Source organism: Mytilus edulis, chromosome 3 (genome assembly GCF_963676685.1).
Source record: "Mytilus edulis chromosome 3, xbMytEdul2.2, whole genome shotgun sequence".
NCBI classification, from domain to species: domain Eukaryota; kingdom Metazoa; phylum Mollusca; class Bivalvia; order Mytilida; family Mytilidae; genus Mytilus; species Mytilus edulis.
This window is the reverse complement of record NC_092346.1, coordinates 33,068,294-33,087,079: the sequence shown is the minus strand read 5'-3', so window position 1 is coordinate 33,087,079 and position 18,786 is coordinate 33,068,294. Positions and strand designations below refer to the sequence as shown.

Here is an 18,786-nt window from a genome sequence, read left to right as displayed (position 1 = left end):
CCTTTTAAAATATTTAGAATTTGATCAATAAGTTTATTTTTTAAGTTTTGTTAATCTGTTCAAACTCTTAAGGTAAAAGGAGGAAGCTGGCACGACCATCGTATGCTACAAAATGAATTGTCACAAAGGGAAAGCAGTTTCTGCTCATCTTGCTCATGTTAAATTCCGGCGATAGACTGTATTCGCTGATATCACAAACTAGGATTGGAAGATGATTAAGGTTAATCATGAAGGAAACTCGAACAAATACAATATGATATATTCGATCTTGATAGTTGTCAAAAGTACCAGGATTATAATTTTATACGCCAGACGCGCGTTTCGTCTACATAAGACTCATCAGTGACGCTCAGATGATATGTCATTCCGAACCGAACTGGTTAAGCATCTGACAAAGATCTTTTATTTCAGTTTCAGATATGTTGATGATCCCCTTTCACTCATTAACCCACATTTTAGTGACTTCTTACATCTCAAATATCCCAAATGAACTTGAGAGTAAGAATATCACTGAAATTAGACAGTCACCATCATATTCTGAGAACGAAATAACTTTTTAAACAAGAATGTGTACCAAGTACACGGATGCCCCATCCGCACTATCATTTTCTATGTTCAGTGGACCGTGAAAATGAGTTAAAATCTCTAATTTGGCATTCAAATTAAAAAGAATATCATAGGGAACATGTTTACTAAGTTTCAAGTTGATTGGACTTCAACTTCATCAAAAACTACCTCGACCAAAAACTTTAACCTGAAGCGAGACAAACAAATGAATGGACGAACGAACGAACGAACGAACGGACGGACGCACAGACCAGAAAACATAATGCCCATAAATGGGGCATAAAACAAGAAAGGAACGAAAACAACCCAATTCTCAGAATTACTAAAGAGAACAGATCAGCTGTTATCATAACAACAAAAAAAACCAGACTAGCACAAATATAATTCAACGTCAACATCAACATAAACAAAAAGACCTACAGCAAAATACACATTAGGAATAAAACTGTATACAGTATCTAAGTACAATTGATAATGTTTTCAAATATTTTTATTTCTGTATTTTCAATTTTTACATTTTTCAAATTTTAACTGTAACAATACATTTATTTGTAGAACATGACAATAATATTATGACTTTTACCTATACATGTATAAATAGTGGGGTATCTCTACCATTTGAAAGAGTTCAGCTATAAATGTAATTGTAAATACCTTGACCCAGTGGATCTCATTTACAGTAAAAATCAGTTTTTACAGTCAAATAAAATAATTTAAAAAACCCATTTCTAACACTTCCTATATGTTACTTTTCTAAATTGATTCATTTAAAAGATAATACAATTAAGTTAACGGTACCAATTTTCTTGCACCAGATGCGCATTTCGACAATACATGTCTCTTCAGTGATGCTCGTGGCCAAAACATTTGAAATCCAAAGCTTATATAAAAGATGAAGAGCTATAATCCAAAAGGTCCAAAAAGTATAGCCAAATTCGTGAAAGGAATCAGAGCTTTGCATGAGGGAGATACATTCCTTAATTTATAATAATTTCTATCATTTTGTAACAGCTAATTTTAATAAAACAAAAAATCCGTATTTTCATGCTAGTACCGATAATTGTGACATCATTAAAACAGCAATCCTCCAATGCAAATTCTGACTGCAATTGGATTTTTTTTTTAATTACTTTGATACAGTATGGAAAAAAGGGTTTAACTTTTCTTCTATTACTAATCAAAGGTTTTGTTTTATTTTTCATAAAATTTATAAAGTTTAAAATTATTTGATTTATTTTACACAAGATATATTTTTAAAGAAAAAAAGAAAAAAAGAAGATCTTCAAGGATAATGTCCTTATATCTAAACATAATATATTATTGCTAAGCATGAATGGGCAATGGTCATTTCTGATTTTTTAAATTTTTTTTTTATCCATAATCAGAAGAAAAACTTCACTGAAAAATGTTACATTTCTTAAGACCCTTGACATCCTTAAGCAATTTTGCAGTTGACTGATTTACATATACTTCATTACCTGACTGCTGAACTACTTTTGTAAAAGTACACCAGCTGTTCCGGAGAAAAATTGCATAATCATCCAATTTCGAAATTATATGGAAAATTGCAGTATGATGGAAAATCTATTTGAAAAGGCACGTAATCTAAATACCATTGCTTGTAATTTATATCTAAATATAGAATATTATGATGTATCCAAATAAGAATTCTGTAATATTTACCTTTAAGAATTTCTTAACGTAAAAGATTTACGCTTGGATAATTTAAATCTCGTGCAATCTTATATATTATATCATAATCAGGATGTTATATGAATATTAATATAATCTTTTTATGGTCCAATAATTTTAATAAATCAAGGAAATAACAAATATTAGCATTAACAGAATTTATAAAAAGATTATGAATACATGCTAACAGGGAAAATAAACAAGAGGCTTACGTAACTTGTAATATAACATTTGTAACATTTGAAAAGAGACTTCAACCAAACAATTAAAACCTTTTCAAAAAAGAAAATTAAAAGGTAAACATATATATGGTCTCCCCCAATATCAGTAGTTGCCTCTATTTAATAGCATGTTCCACTTTACAATGATTTCCCTTTACAACATAAACATTAGAAGTGTTTACCAATCTTCTTGCTCAATGGATTTGAATAACGTAATATTCAACTGTAGTGAAACACATTTTTTTAAACCAATTAAGGGAGAGCAAAAACTGGTTTCATAAGACAGGTTCAATTAACATAAAATTTACTACAGAGGGATCTAAATTTAATGGTTTTATAAGGCAAGTGTTTCTTTATACATGTTTTATACCTTAAGGCAAGTTTTACTGTATTTGAAAAAATGCCAGGTCTTGAAACTCAAATTTCTAAGTTGGTTTTCAAGTTCATCTATAAAGATAAAGTCACAAAAATGAATTTGTTTCACAAGAATAATATTGATTTCAACACCTGATAATCGTTAAAATAGATTTGGATAATTCAAATCTTATTGTTGCAAGAAAATTGGTTTACAGTGAATTGGTTTCTGCTTTTAAAAAAAATATCAATTTTAAGACCAGCCCAGTAGTTAGCACTTCTGTTTTGACATAAATTATCATTGATATGGTCATAATAATATCAGTTAACTGTTAACAAGTTTTTGGACTCTTTTTATAACTAATGATTTTCTACCCCATGCAGGAATAGACTACCATAGCTGTATTTGTCAAAACCTTTGTGAACTGTGGGTTCTCAATGCTCTGTCTAAGACATAACGTTTGTCTGGCATACCCAATTTTAATTCTGGTATCTATGATGAGTTTATAAATGGTTTTTTGAAAACTTATTTTATTGTAAAGAATGTGAAATTTAAGTAAGCACTAGAATCAACGTTTTTTAGGGGTTGATAAAAATGGCAAGGTAAGGACTGATTATCAGGTAGTCTGCATACTGATATGGTAAAATATTAGGGGCAAGTCACAATATGAAGCATTTTGTAAAGTGAGCGCAGTGAATGAGATTATGAGTTCTAAAAGCTTCATGTTGTTGCTACAGATGATATTTTAAAATATATAGATATGTTAAATCTCAGAATCTATTTATAGGATTGTATTTGTGTATTTTGCATGATTGAAACAAGTTTTTCGTTGTTTCAACATCATATTAGAAGATAACATCATAAGTTACAGTCTAACTTATCAAAGTTGATTTGTTCATGATGACATCAGTGATACAGCGGGTCAAAGTTAATTAGGCCAAGTTAAAGTATTTGACATCACAAAGTCAAAATATGCAATTTTATGAAGAGCTGAGCAGATTGATACAGACATTCAGAAAACTCTTAATATGATCATCTTAACTTCTAGACCCTGTAATCTACAATAAAGGGCAGGTCAGAAAGAAATTGATATGCCTTCACATGGTATGATTTTGTATACAGGCATAAAAGCGTTAGAACCTCTGTGAAAACTACAGTATCAAAATTGTGATCAATTTGTTCCACTATTTGACTTACAGACAAACAATAGTACACATGACACAACATAGAAAACTAAAGAATAAACAACACGAACACCACCAAAAACTAGGGGTGATCTCGGGTGCTCCAGAAGGGTAAGCAGATCCTGATCCACATGTGGCAAGTGTAGAAGTGTAAGTTACCATTGATTAAGACATACTGGTACATAACATGCTATGAAGTTGGCTCAGTTTAAAATGTGAATGAACTACAATAAGTGGAAAGCAACATTGACAATCAAGTAACAGTAAAATTAACTAACACTAAGATAAAAACTGAACTCTAACATATTACCTGAATCTAAAAATAATAAAAACTGTTTTCTTCCTTAAATTACCAAATTACTTTCATTGTTCTTGATTTCAAAGAAGATTTAAGTACAGTTTGAACACAGATATGGTATTTTTATATGGTACAATTTTCTAATTTACAAAGGACAATAACTTTAAAAAAAAAAATCTTATTTCAGCAAATATCAAATAAAAACAATGACTGGTTTACTTCTTCCACTCAAATTTTAGTTTTTTTCTTGATATCTTGACAGTATTTGAAAATTCATATATTTCATAAAAACTTAAATAAAATTTGGCATAAATATAATATTCACATAATATAATACCCTTATTGACCCTAAATGATCATTTTTTTATACATTTTCTAGTACATCATATACATAAATTTATCACAGACTAAATATGAGAGCCCCTGTCCCTTGGTCATGACAAAAGTTTGACACTATCATCCTTTAGTCCATATAATACTATAAAGTCACACCTAAAATTATAAATAAACAATGTATTTTAATGTAAGTAAAATCAACTGCAGTAAACCACTGTTCAATAGTCATAATTCCATTAAACAAAACCAAATGTAGGTAACAAACAAGATGCTGTCAGAGAGACAGCAAATTCAATTTTTCTGCAGAAGTCAAAACCTGAACAGTTGTTAATTTCTGTGTTATTTTGGTTTCTTGTTGAGAGTTGTCTCATTGGCAATCATACCACATCTTCTTTTTTACAAGTATGGACAAAACATTAAAGCTTAAAACACCTGTTGTGATTGAATATTTGATACAGCATATGTTTGTGACACAAAATGAATGTGCTCAACATTGAAAAATTTGAAATTGGACATTTACCTATAGATGATGGTCCAATATCCAAATATATGTACCTTGCTATAATCAGCATATCAAAGAACCCTTATAATTCAATTTCTGATGAAATACTTCTAAGTTTAACAATTTCTGTTTAAAAGCAAAATAACTTTATTTCCATGAACAAATATTTACATTTTTATATTTATTTTCAAATCACAATCTAATATAATTTATGGTCCAAACAAATAAATCTGTCACTCCAATTATTATTGGGTGATTGACAATTACCAATGGTGTGTTATCTTGATTAAAGGTGAAAATCATTTAAAAACACTTCAATAGAGTATCTTTTCTACGATCCTCTAGATCAATTGATGTCACCTATCATAACATCAAATGACATTTTTGCATTAAAGTGCACAGACTTGATAAACATCTTTATTTACCAATAAAACTTATAATACATGAAATGATTACAGAACTGTATTGTGTTGGCAATTTTCTTAACAGAATAATGAGCACAACAATGGTCTTAATAGTCAAGTGTCAAAAGTCAACCTTTTGCTATAAATAAATTGCCAAGTCCAAGATATGTGTTTGGCAAAGGGGAACTTCTAAGAATAAGTCTGAAAATTGACTGAACGACTGACTAGGGCTGAATAGTTTATTGTTCACACTTGTCAGATTATGTTAAGATCAAATGACACTTTAAGACTAAAACTAGTTTATTAGTGATTGTGAATGGTTTGAATTGACCTGATTGATTGTCGCTTTCTTAATGTCTAGTTGCTAGTAGTTTATGCATATTTATGAGGAGAACAAAATAGCAATTAAAACAAAAGAAATTCTCTACAAAGTAGTTTAACAGGGATGAATGGCATGAAATTTAGAAGAGCATGTTGAATATGGGGTAGACATTTTGCGCTCGACTGGCTACGTACAAACCCTTCAGTGAGTTATTCTATAGGTTCCGTAACATGCATAGAGAGATACAGCAGAAGATTTCATGACCACAATGTAACTGGAAGTCCTACCTAGAAGGTCAATATATCTGGATGAAGGAGGAAATATGAACTGTCACTAGAAAGTGTTGGTAGTTGCATAGGGACATAAATTTTGCACTGCATCTGACCACTTACAAATCACTTAGCCATTACAAGGTTCTGTATTATGCAGAGAATGTAGCACTCACTATAAATGAGAATTCAGATTTCACTTCCCTGTTCCAACCAGGGATATGTAGTTATAATTGTCAAACAGTCCACTTAGCAAGGGTTTTACTGCCACATTGAAAAAAAAAACCAGGATGACTATATGTCTATACCTCAGTAAATACTTGGGAATCAATAGACACCTTAACAGTAGTGTATTAGTTAAAGTTTTTTTATTATATAATTACATTAGATGTATGTTTCATTATAATACGTTATTCTGAATGGCTAACTGCACATCTCATGATCTCACGTTATTCCTTAATCAACTTCATTACACAACAAAATTTATCATTCATGATGACACAAGGCCCCACAATAAAGTGTGCAGGTAAATTAAATAAAAACTTGATAAAAACCGTGTTTTCATGATCCTAGCTAAAAAATGTAATTATAAGTATTGAATGCTTCTTTTTGTAACTTCATAGGGTTGTAAAAGCGTTGACTGTGCGCACATTTTAAGAATGAAGCACTTCCGTGCATCATACAAAATGAACTTCGGTCAACACTTTAACACCCCAATGAAGTTAGAAAAAGAAGCATTCAATTCTTAAATAAAAGTAAATTACCTACCCTTTATCATTACCAGTCTTCCTTTCAAACTTTAACTCAAATATCTGATCAAATACATTACTCAGATATTTACGATGTTTTGGATGTCTAAAATGAAAAGAAAACAGTAAAATCTTTTAAAACCTAAAGATACATGTCTAACTGGTAAATTATAGATAGAAGAAACTCGGGATCTGTTATCATTTCTGGGCTTCATGAATATAATTAAACCATACACATATAGGTCACCAGTATCTTTATTTTCTAGTAGAAATTTCTGTTGCTTAGATGCCGATAATGAAAACTGTGACAGTAACAGTAATTGAATAATAACTTTTGCTCATAACAGAATCAGGCAATATTTATACTGTTGATTCTTCATTATTCCTGCGGTACCAATTTTCTTTGATTTTGTAGATTTAGGGAAATATCAGAATTGAAAGTTCATCAAAATATAATTTTTCTAAGACTCTTCTACAAACTATTGCAAAACCATGGAATCAATATCCACAAAAATACATTTTGTGCTCAATCAACGAGAATTGATACCCATAAAAATAAATGAATCTCTTATTAGTAAAGCAATAAAATGTAAAACAAAATAAGAAACTGAATAAAAAATAGCAGTGAAGTCATATAGAAGATAAGTTGGTTTACAGTATGCTACAACTTTTGTATGGTAAAATAGTAGGATACATTGTATTTTATAGTTTCAAAAAAATATAGTAACTTGCACAATTGCACAATAAAGAGAGAGAGTACAGATAAATTTCATGCAATCCCATTTTTATAAAGAATGCTAGTCATTATTTTGAAAAAAAAAATAATAAACAATTTTCATCAGGTGACTATAATAAAGTATGGGCACCACTCATTATTAAAGGCCCTTCCTAGAACTAACATCTACATCATGATTTAGGTTAAATAGTTGTCTCATTAGAAATCATACAACATCGCCTTATTTTCATAAGGAATTGATAAATAACAGGTCAAATCTTAATATGAAATGAACATTCAATTTTACAAACAATAAAGTATAAAGTGGATATTCTCTAATCAGCCAGAACTACTCTGATACCAGTATGAAAGTGACTGACTACAATTTTCAGAATGGCAGGGGAGAGAACTACACTATTTGACAATTACATCAAAGATATACTTACTTTTCTATAATACTGCTGATACTTAAGTTAAAATCCTTTTGGTTACCATTCAACTGTAAAACAAAGATACAAAGGATATACTACAATACATGTTTATTTCACACAAAAATCAAATTCAAAAATATGTGTCCATTGAACACCATACCCTGCTTGTACTATCGCATTTTCATGTGTACTTATTTTCAGGTTGATGAGACTACAAACTCTGTTAAACCAAAATTAAAACCTGCCTTAAACTAAAACTTAAACCTGATATGGGGAAGTCTGGTGCACAGAACCCTAGACTCATAAACAAAAAATTCTTATGAGAAAATATAGTATAACTTGCAATCAATTAATATTGTAAGATTTTTTGTGAAAAGAACACCAGAAGCAAAATTTTCCTATACTATAGTAGGAGAAGCATAATAACCGGTATCAAGATTTTTTTTTACAACAACCTTCTACTGAAGAAGTAAAGCCTTAAAAGTAGTTTATTATAATTTTATTCCTATTTTCTAAATATAGTACCTCAAGATAGGCAGCAACTGTCTTTATGACTGGAGCGTTCAGTTCTACTGCCACGACATCACATGACTTTCCAGGTAACCATGACAAACTGGTTGTCACCTTCCCATGAATCTGCAATGGTATGTTTAAAGGTTTACAATATTCAAAATACCAATTTGTAAACAAATTTTGAAAAAAATGACTAAGCAACACAAGAGTGATTTTGTAAACTTATTTCAATATATTTATTATATATTTTTATAATGTAAAGAAAATCCATGAAAAACAAAAATGTGTCTATAGTACAAGATGCCCCATCACACTATCATTTTCTATGTTCAGTGGACCATGAAATTGGGGTCAAAACTCTAATTTGACATTTAAATTAGAAAGATAAAATCTAAGGGAACATGTACTAAGTTTCAAGTTGGTTGGACTTCAACTTCATCAAAAACTACCTTGACCAAAAACTTTAACCTGAAGCGGCACTATCATTTCCTATGTTCAGTGTACCATGAAATTGGGGGAAAACTCTAATTTGGCATTCAAAGTAGAAAGAACATATCATAGGGAACATGTACTAAGTTTCAAGTTGATTTGACTTCAACTTCATCAAAAATTACCTTGACCAAAAACTTTAACCTAAAGTGGGACAGACAGATGAAAGAATCAACAAACAAACAAGCAAACAAACAAATGGAGGCACAAACCAAAAAACATAGCAAGAACACAGGACACAATGCCCAATTTACACTTTCAAATTAATGTTCAATGAAATGCAAATCTGGTCCCAAACCATTATTAACATGATGCATTCCTAATTATAAATATGTCTACCAATTACTGAATTAAATGTTTTATAAGCTATTTACTTATTTCATAATGAAATTCAATTATTTTTGTTTACAATCATTGTAAGCCTTCATCAACAATATGTCCCACTAGATATTTTAGCATTTATCTACAATGTATCAGGCTGAATATTTCAGAAAGTTACCTACAATTTATTCAACTGGACATTTTAGAATTTGTCTACAATGTATGTCACTGGACAATTTAGACTTTATATATCCCTTATTTGCTTCCTTTACAATATATGTCACTGGACCATTTAGACTTCATATACAATGTATGCAACCATACGATTTGAAATTTTCACAATAAATGCCAGTGGACAGTTTAGACAGCATATACAATTTATGTCAATGGATGTTTTTCATCATTTAAGTTCAAAGGCTAAAATGCACATAACACAATACACGACAATTTCAGACAACAAGTATATGAAGATTTACCTGTAGTTCATACTTCTTTCTGGTATTGAGAGCAAGTTTTCCCTCCATCATGATGAATATAAAGTTCAAGGTCATGTTTGAAGAGTTTGATTGTGATTGGACAGTTTCAGAATGAGGCTGAGAAAATGTAATATTGCACACACCCAACTGGCTCTTTGTGTCATTTTGTTCACTGCAAATTATTAATAATAAGTACAAATTTAAAATATTAAGTTTCTATATAATTGGGACATTGTGCTGTTTAAAACTTTTGTCAACATGGAATAAATGTATTAGGCCACTGCAGTAAAAGGGACCTATTTTGTTAATATACAGATATATATGTAATATAGGTGTAAACAATTTCAAGCTTGAAAACAGAAAATATTGTTTTTTGCCAGATAACATTTTTTACAGAACTTTTTTCATGATATTAGCTGTCTAAAAAGCTCTACTTTATTTATGCAAATTCAGATCAACTGAATGACAGACGTTTCCACTTGTACAAATTCAGATCAACTGAATGACAGCAGTTTCCACTTGTACAAATTCAGATCAACTGAATGGCAGCAGTTTCCACTTGTACAACACAAATTCAGATCAACTGAATGGCAGAAGTTTCCACTTGTACAAATTCAGATTAACTGAATGACAGAAGTTTACACTTGTACAAATTCAGATTAACTGAATGACAGAAGTTTACACTTGTACAAATTCAGATTGTAATTCATTTGTTACCTTTGTAATACACAATTGATTGATAACAGATTAATAAATGTTTATTTCTTGTTTAATGAATAAATCTTACATTTTATTTGATTGTATTTTCTGCAATAAGAATTCAGTCAGTGATGGATCATTAGGTGCCAGCTTCTTCTCTGCTATCTTGTCTTTATCAATTGATCTGACCTAAAAATATATTAAAAACAATGGTAAAATAATATTTTTAAGACAGTAACAGGTACAATAACTGAGATATAAAATCTCATCGCTTCATTGAAATGTGATTTGGATTTTTTTTTTTAAATATTTGCCAATAACCGCTAACAAGGTCAAACTTTGAAGTATTGCACTGCCATTTTCTGTTTTATTTTTTACTGATCTTTATCTTGAGGTTCCACGTTTGAGCAGTTCATTATTTTTTCAACCACAGTAGTGCACAATATTTATAATGTAATACATGTACAAAATTACTGAAGCTAATTTGATGAAATTTGACAAACTATGAAAAAACAAGAGTGCACACGCTGAAATGTCTCGCCTTCTATACTAATCATTGATATTATGTTTATAGTCCTAAGTAAAAAGCTAAGCTTTATAACAACTGTACCATAAACTTAACATTAACCAAGATAACTAAACAAAGACCAATGAACCTTGAAAATGAGGTCAAGGTCAGATGAACCATGCCAGGCAGACATGTACAGCTAACAATGCTTCTATACAACATATATAGTTGACCTATTACTTATAGTTTAAGAAAAATAGACCAAAACACAAAAACTTAACACTGTGCAATGAACCGTGAAAATGAGGTCACGGTCAAATAAAACCTGCGCGACTGACATAAAGATCATTAAATATTTCCATACACCAAATATAGTTGACCTATGGCATATAGTATTAGATAAAAAGACCAAAACTCAAAAACTTAACTTTGACCACTGAACCATGAAAATGAGGTCAAGGTCACATGACATCTGCCCGCTAGACATGTACACCTTACAATCATTCCATACAACAAATATAGTAGACCTATTGCATATAGTATGAGAACAACAGACCAAAACACAAAAATTTAACTATAACCACTGAACCATGAAAATGAGGTCAAGGTCAGATGACACCTGCCAGTTGGACATGTACACCTTACAGTCCTTCCATACACCGAATATACTAGCCCTATTGCTTATAGTATCTGAGATATGGACTTGACCACCAAAACTTAACCTTGTTCACTGATCCATGAAATGAGGTCGAGGTCAAGTGAAAACTGTCTGACAGACATGAGGACCTTGCAAGGTACGCACATATCAAATATAGTTATCCTATTACTTATAATAAGAGAGAATTCAACATTACAAAAAATTTGAACTTTTTTTTCAAGTGGTCACTGAACCATGAAAATGAGGTCAAGGACATTGGACATGTGACTGACGGAAACTTCGTAATATGGGGCATCTATATACAAAGTATGAAGCATCCAGATCTTCCACCTTCTAAAATATAAAGCTTTCAAGAAGTTAGCTAACGCCGCCGCCGCCGTAGCCGCCGCCGCCGGATCACTATCCCTATGTCGAGCTTTCTGCAACAAAAGTTGCAGGCTCGACAAAAACTATGGCATTTATCCATTATCAGTAAATGAATTTGATAGCAAGTTTTATTAAGAACTATACCAATTGAAGTGTTGTATTTCTTGATCTACTTCAAATATTTTAAATTATAGGTCTGATATTTATCTAAAACATTTCACAGCATAAATCATTCATGTACTGTAAATTCAGAAATTATTTTAATGTTTTTATTATTGTGAAAAATGTGACATGGTTATAATCGCAATAATTAAACTGGCATTTTTATATTTTGTTATATGAATTAACAGGATTTTTCTAAAAAATTAAAATGGAAAAAATTGCAATAACAAATAAAATTGAGAAAGGAAATGGGGAATGTGTCAAAGCAACAACAATCCGACCATAGAGCAGACAACAGCCGAAGGCCACCAATAGGTCTTCAATGTAGTGAAAATGCATGCAATAATTTCTGAATTAACGATACTATAGTGTCCTTTATTCACCCTTTATAAACATTCTGCTCTTCATTTTTTGTTTATAAAAGGAATTGGCTAATATCACATGATTAAGTAACCAATCAAATTGCATGATTAGCGCCAAGATATTTCACTTTGAATAATACAATTCTTCATACCTTTATACTATCTCCGTCCTTGATGACCACCATATGTGATATGCCAGCCGATCTACAAATATCTTGTATATCTTCTTGTGCCTGTAAAACAATCATAAATGTAAAAGTCAAAAGACCATCCATTTTTAAAATTTGAGTGTGCTCTTCCTTAAAGTTTAGAACCACTATGCAATTGAAGAAGGAGAGCATATTTTGCCTGTTGCTCAGATCAGAAGTAACTGTTATGTCTCATTTGCCTACTGTAAAACACTTTCCATAGTTGTGGATTCCTTCTTTTGTACCAAAATAATTGTTTTATGGATGTGAATTTGTGCTTCTGACTTTAAACATAAAATAATCATAAGAAAACATGCATTCGGATGAGTATGAATATTTATAATTGTAGTTTGTAACACACTAAACACAGGAAATCAACAAAAATTATACACTTACCCAGTAATTCATAGAATTTTTACAATATTAAGAATGTACAGCTAAAATCAGCTCTTCATTATATTTGTTAAATTGATTACAGTGAAACCTATCTAAACCAAACAATGACTAAACCATAAACCTGTTAAAACCAGACATGCTTCAAAGATTCTTTATTCACGTATCTATATATTTTGAACCTAGACAACCTACACAAATTCTTATATCCTTGAGGTGTCTGGTTAAGAACTTAAGACTAGTTGGACTGCATTTTTAAACTTTTACAAATAATTTATAGCTTGCCACACAGTGTATATTGAAGCTTGCACATTGCTGAAACCACATGGTGACATTGAGATATCTATTTTTTTAATGTTAGACTCTTGTTTCCCATGCATCCCATTAAAATCTCATTATATTCAAATAAAAAAATAGGACCAGTACCTGGATAGTTTCCAGTAGTAATTCTGCCTTGAGACCAGCAGCCCATAAATCTTTAATGATGGTCATTCTATCCTTTAACATTGGTTTATGTCCTATGGCACATACTAATATATCACATCTACTACTTGGCTGGTACTGAAAAATAGTAATATGGTCAAAATTCAAATAAAATACGTTTGTAATAAACTTTTATTGGTCGTTGCATATATTTTTTATAAAACTTACTGTCGCTAATAAACTAATAAATGTCTACTTAGATCCATTACATGTCATGATAGTAAATACTAAATTTTAAATAGGCCATACTATACAATATATAATTACAATAGGGCTACCTCCCAAGTATTTTCCTCTGAAACTTAACCAAAAGTAAATTTATCAAAATTCCTTCAAAACAATGACATCTCCATTTGATAAACAACTATTTCTTTGTTCTTATTGTAGCATGCTCCCCTTATGTTCAAGGTTAAATTAAAATTTGTATTAGTGGCATCTCTGCTAAGTCTGCAGTATATAGGAGTAAGATCAAACACCTGTCTGCTCAAAGCCTATATAGAATAATATGTCTTTTTAAGATCACTTTAATTTTTATATCTTCTTCTAGTTTAATGCTTCAAAACTTTTTAAAAAAAAGTGACATTTTCATCTGATTATCAAATCTGTTACATAGTTAATATTTACAACAAACCCAGTATCTGTAAACCTGATAGAAACATTCAGGAACTTAAATAGTTTAAAGGGTATAAATTTCACCATTGGTTTTACTATGAAAGTACCTACATACCAAAACAAAGGTGACATGAGAAAACGCAAGCATATTTTATACATAAATTAGGCCGTTAGTTTTCTCGTTTTTGAATTGTTTTACATTGTCATTATGGGGCCTTTTATAGCTCATTATGCGTTATCGGCTTTGCTCATTGTTGAAGACCGTTAGGTGACCTATAGTTGTTAATTTCTATGTCATTTTGGTATCTTGTTGAGAGTTGTCTCATTGGCAATCATACCACATCTTCTTTTTTTATATATCAATTTATTGTGAGAATGTAATAATTACCTCTGGATAATCCACTAATGCTGAGACAATTTTTTCAAAATGAATGCTAACTCCAACTGCATGCTGGGTAATACTGTATTGTGATAATGAATGAGTGATGGGTGAATGAAACTTTGAGATCTGCAATAAATAAAAAAACAATTAAAAATCTGAGAGGTAGATTTCTTGGTAAAAAGACAAGGACATCAATATATCTGATAAAGCACTGATTATTCTCTTTCCATGTTTAATCAATCAATACAAAAGTACTTACAAAAACTAGTTTAAAACCCCCGACATTTTTATTGTACTTTAAAAATCAGGATCCTTAAAAATATCAAGGTATCATTGAAGGTATTGGCTGAAAAAGCTGTAATTGTTTGAAGGATGGATGGATGGATGGATGCTAAACATATGCATCCAGCGGTAAATTAATATGCATATTCAGGTAGAGCACATGTTAATGTAATATGCATATTCACCCTTCTTTGTACTAAACCAACATTCTCGATTATTTGGTTTGGTCCAGCCTAGGTTGGAACCAATGACTGCCTGCTCTTTGAGGTGAACATGCTACCATGAGATCATCGTGGCGGTTAGCAGAAATTGACACCTTTAAAAATTTTAATTACAATTATCCTTTTCATATTTTACACTCAAAGTTATATTAAAGCACTCCTTTCATACCAAGTCATCAAATCTGCCGCCTACAGCTAACACATCTGGAATGTTACGATTTTTCTTTCTATGGTCACACATAACTTGGAAGATGACTCCGGAATACTGATGAACACTGTACAAAAATCCTAGGGAAACAATCATCTGAAATAATATAAATCAAAATGTATAGAAATATAAGGTACATTCACAGTTTGCATGCATTCATAATTTCAAATATATAAATATAGTTTTGGTTGTTTTTTTTTTTTACTTTATATTTGTCAATATTTCCAACCAGCTTTCACTCAGTATAAAGATATTGACAAATATAAAGCCATGTTAAAATGAGCATGCTTATCATTCAGCATTAAATATAAAATGTTCATGTAAATGTAAAATGAATATTAACCCTGCTTTTTACTAGTCCAACAATGAGTTTGATGGTGATAGTTTCCAGGAAGACATCTGACCCTACCTAGACACATTATTCGGACTCCAAACAGAAATGCAGCAATTTACCAATTCTAAAGTCTTTGGTTTGAATAATAAATATGAATTAGGAGACAGATCTTATACTTTAAATGAGATATTAAGATGTTGATTAGTGGTCTATCATAAAAAAAACTCTTCAAAAACTCTAAAGCAGATAATATTCATTGCAAAGCAAAGCATGACATAATTTATTTTTCACCTGAAGTTTACACCCCATAGACATGGCATGGTTTATTACAGTTTCCAATTCATGTAATCCTTGTTTAGCTAATGATGCTGCCTGAAATATAGTACAATTAAATACATATTAAAATGACTTCTTGGACTTATTTAAATAAGGTTTTTCTGGACCGTAAACAAAAAATAGAGACTAATTCCTGCAATTATGGTCACATCTTTTTAATTTGTGTATTGCTTTTAAAAAAATATAACATTTGAAGAAGTTGCATTCTCAAGTAGCCAACCATTTCTATATACTGTGGATTCATTATTATTTTGGGGATACCAATTTTTGTTGAAATAGCAAGTAAAGGTGAACCTTGCTTCAATTTAGATTGAAGTAAAAAATTTCTTTAGGTTTGTATGTAGACTTCAGAAAAAACAAGAAATCAAATTACCACAAAAATACAGTTTTTCCTCAATACACAAAAATTGGTACTGAAGAAAATAAATGAATCTACATTTCTTATTTAAATGATGAAATGCCTCTCTTTGATTTCATTCACTTTAATTCTCAATTGTGCAAGGGTTTAATTGAAGAACTTGTTAACATATTAATATTAGGAAATCATTTAATGGGTAGATTTTGGTCATTAAGAAATCAGATCAATGTCAAAACCAACAGTTTCTATAAAATAATAATATAGCATTCTAAATGTCCTTCTCAATGGTGCAAAAATTACTGATACTTAAAAGAGACCAATCTTTTACAGAGACTATTCTAGTTAATGACTTACCTCCCCTTTTGTTTTTGTAATACACCGCAGAAAGCTTGAAATCTTTGAAAATGGTCCTTCCATTTCCAAAATATTAAGTAAAGATGATATAACTTGTTCTGAAAGTCCTAAGGAGTTTAAAGATTTGGTATGTGTTTTACTGTCTACCTACAAAATAAAATAAAACAAATACATAAAGGTAATTAATTTGAGCGATTATTTATCAATCGAAGAAAAAATTGTAACTAATCTTATTGTACAATATAAGAATAAGATAAATCATAAGCAATGGCTGGATTAACAGACAAAAACAATAAAAGTAAAGAGATACCAGGGAAGCAATAAAAAACCAAAATCAAAGAAAGAGATATTTAACATATCAAGCCAAATGAAAAAGATGAAAGAAAAAAAAGTCTGCAAAAGACTCCATAACAAAATATTGACTAAGAACATGAAAACTGGAAGTTGGCTAAGTTTCTCCATAAAGGTAAGCAGTTCCTGCTCAATAAATTAAACAATGAATTAAAACCTGTGTCTCCTTCACAAAAAGGGGTGATACCAAGTGTTCTTAAATCTTAATTGTTAAAATGAACAAGTAATTCAAAACTATTTTTCCTATCAAGAAAACACACAATTTATTTTTTCTTTCTGTAATTCAAAGATAATTTGAATATTTTGCCAATATTTTATCTTTACTGTGCATGGGGCTAATTTTCAAACAGCCCTGAGTTTCAATACATCTCTCCCAATAATCTTAACCTAACATACAATAATAGTAATCCAATTCCTAATTCTAGCCTTAAACTCTAAATGTAAGCACATGTTCCCTTTCATAAAATGAAAAGCATTACACACCTGCATAAAAATAAATATGTTCATTTTAGCACCTGTTACAAGTCAGGAGAATTTGAACTTTGTTAGTCTTGTAAAATTCTTTTAAATTTTAGTTTCTTGTTTATATTTCCTAGTTTAGTATGACGTCCATTATCACTGAACTAGTATATATTTTTGTTTAGGGGCCAGCTGATACAAGCCTCTAGGTGTTGGATTTTCCTGCTGTATTAAAGACCCATTAGTGACCTTCGGCTGTTTTCTGCTCTATGGTTGGGTTGTTGTCTCTCTGACACATTCCTCACTTCCATTCTCAATTTTATGATATATGTAAAATAAAATAATCTAATCAGCACAATATCCATTTCAATTTCACATTTTCAAGGCCCTGAAATTCAAATTAAAGAAAACCTCATTGGTATGACCTACCTTTGGTCCACTTAATGCTGTCATTACATCATCAAATAAATGATCTTCTATACCAGAATGCATCAGTACTGCTCGCAATATTGTCACATGGTTAATCTTTACATAGTAACTTCTTGACTGCAATTAAAGTGTATTCTCCTTATGTTAAAATACTAGAAGGTGCCCTTGAAATCATGGTACAATTGGACAAGTATTGAAACAAAGACTTTAGAAGTATTTAAATTTCGCTGGCAGTAACTTGACTAAGCATGTGCAAAAGCGAGAATCAGACACAGATTGATAACAGTCTCCAAATTAGGATATTTTCTGTGGAAAAAAGATTGCTTTAAAAAACTAATTTAAAAAGTATAAAACACAAAATTTATACCCCATTTCTCAAATATTTCGAAATTTGTATTGTTTCAGAGGAGTAGCAGCTCAATGAAATCAGTCTCTTTCTTTTAGGAGTATAGATATTCCTCTCATGCATAGAACAGATTCCTTGTCTGTGATTTTGGCTATACTTTTTGGTCATTTACAGTCTAATATATTAGCTTTTTAAACTTTATATTAAATTTTTTTCTTTAAAAAATACAGCCTCAAGCATCACTGAAGAGACATTAATAGCCAAAATATGCACATGTAATGGTAAAATAAGAACAATTTACTATGTGTGTTATTACATATTTCTATCTTTTGTCTTTTGTCTGACTTAAAGTTGTGCTACCTTGAAAAAATAGGGTCTGACTGTTACAAGGATTATCTGCGCAGACACAGTAAAAAATCATCAACAATCTATTAAGCAGTCCATCTTAGAT

The 18,786-nt window shown here is 30.6% G+C and overlaps 1 protein-coding gene across 2 annotated transcripts in view; it reads right to left on the bottom strand.

Moving 5' to 3' along the window:
- Nucleotides 1-1,039: 1,039 nt before the first annotated feature.
- LOC139516254 (eIF-2-alpha kinase GCN2-like) overlaps nucleotides 1,040-18,786 on the bottom strand; it is a 71,519-nt gene continuing 53,772 nt past the window's right edge. For both annotated transcript variants that reach the window (XM_071306250.1, XM_071306251.1), the window contains 13 exons: nucleotides 17,990-18,106; nucleotides 16,751-16,897; nucleotides 15,994-16,074; nucleotides 15,330-15,464; nucleotides 14,664-14,783; nucleotides 13,607-13,741; nucleotides 12,752-12,832; nucleotides 10,632-10,732; nucleotides 9,845-10,016; nucleotides 8,571-8,681; nucleotides 8,061-8,113; nucleotides 6,919-7,005; nucleotides 1,040-4,809 (listed from right to left, as the gene is read on the bottom strand). In XM_071306250.1, the coding sequence (XP_071162351.1) occupies nucleotides 4,752-4,809; nucleotides 6,919-7,005; nucleotides 8,061-8,113; nucleotides 8,571-8,681; nucleotides 9,845-10,016; nucleotides 10,632-10,732; nucleotides 12,752-12,832; nucleotides 13,607-13,741; nucleotides 14,664-14,783; nucleotides 15,330-15,464; nucleotides 15,994-16,074; nucleotides 16,751-16,897; nucleotides 17,990-18,106 (1,398 nt within the window). In that variant the 3' untranslated portion in view covers nucleotides 1,040-4,751. The remainder of the gene's footprint in view (nucleotides 4,810-6,918; nucleotides 7,006-8,060; nucleotides 8,114-8,570; nucleotides 8,682-9,844; nucleotides 10,017-10,631; nucleotides 10,733-12,751; nucleotides 12,833-13,606; nucleotides 13,742-14,663; nucleotides 14,784-15,329; nucleotides 15,465-15,993; nucleotides 16,075-16,750; nucleotides 16,898-17,989; nucleotides 18,107-18,786) is intronic.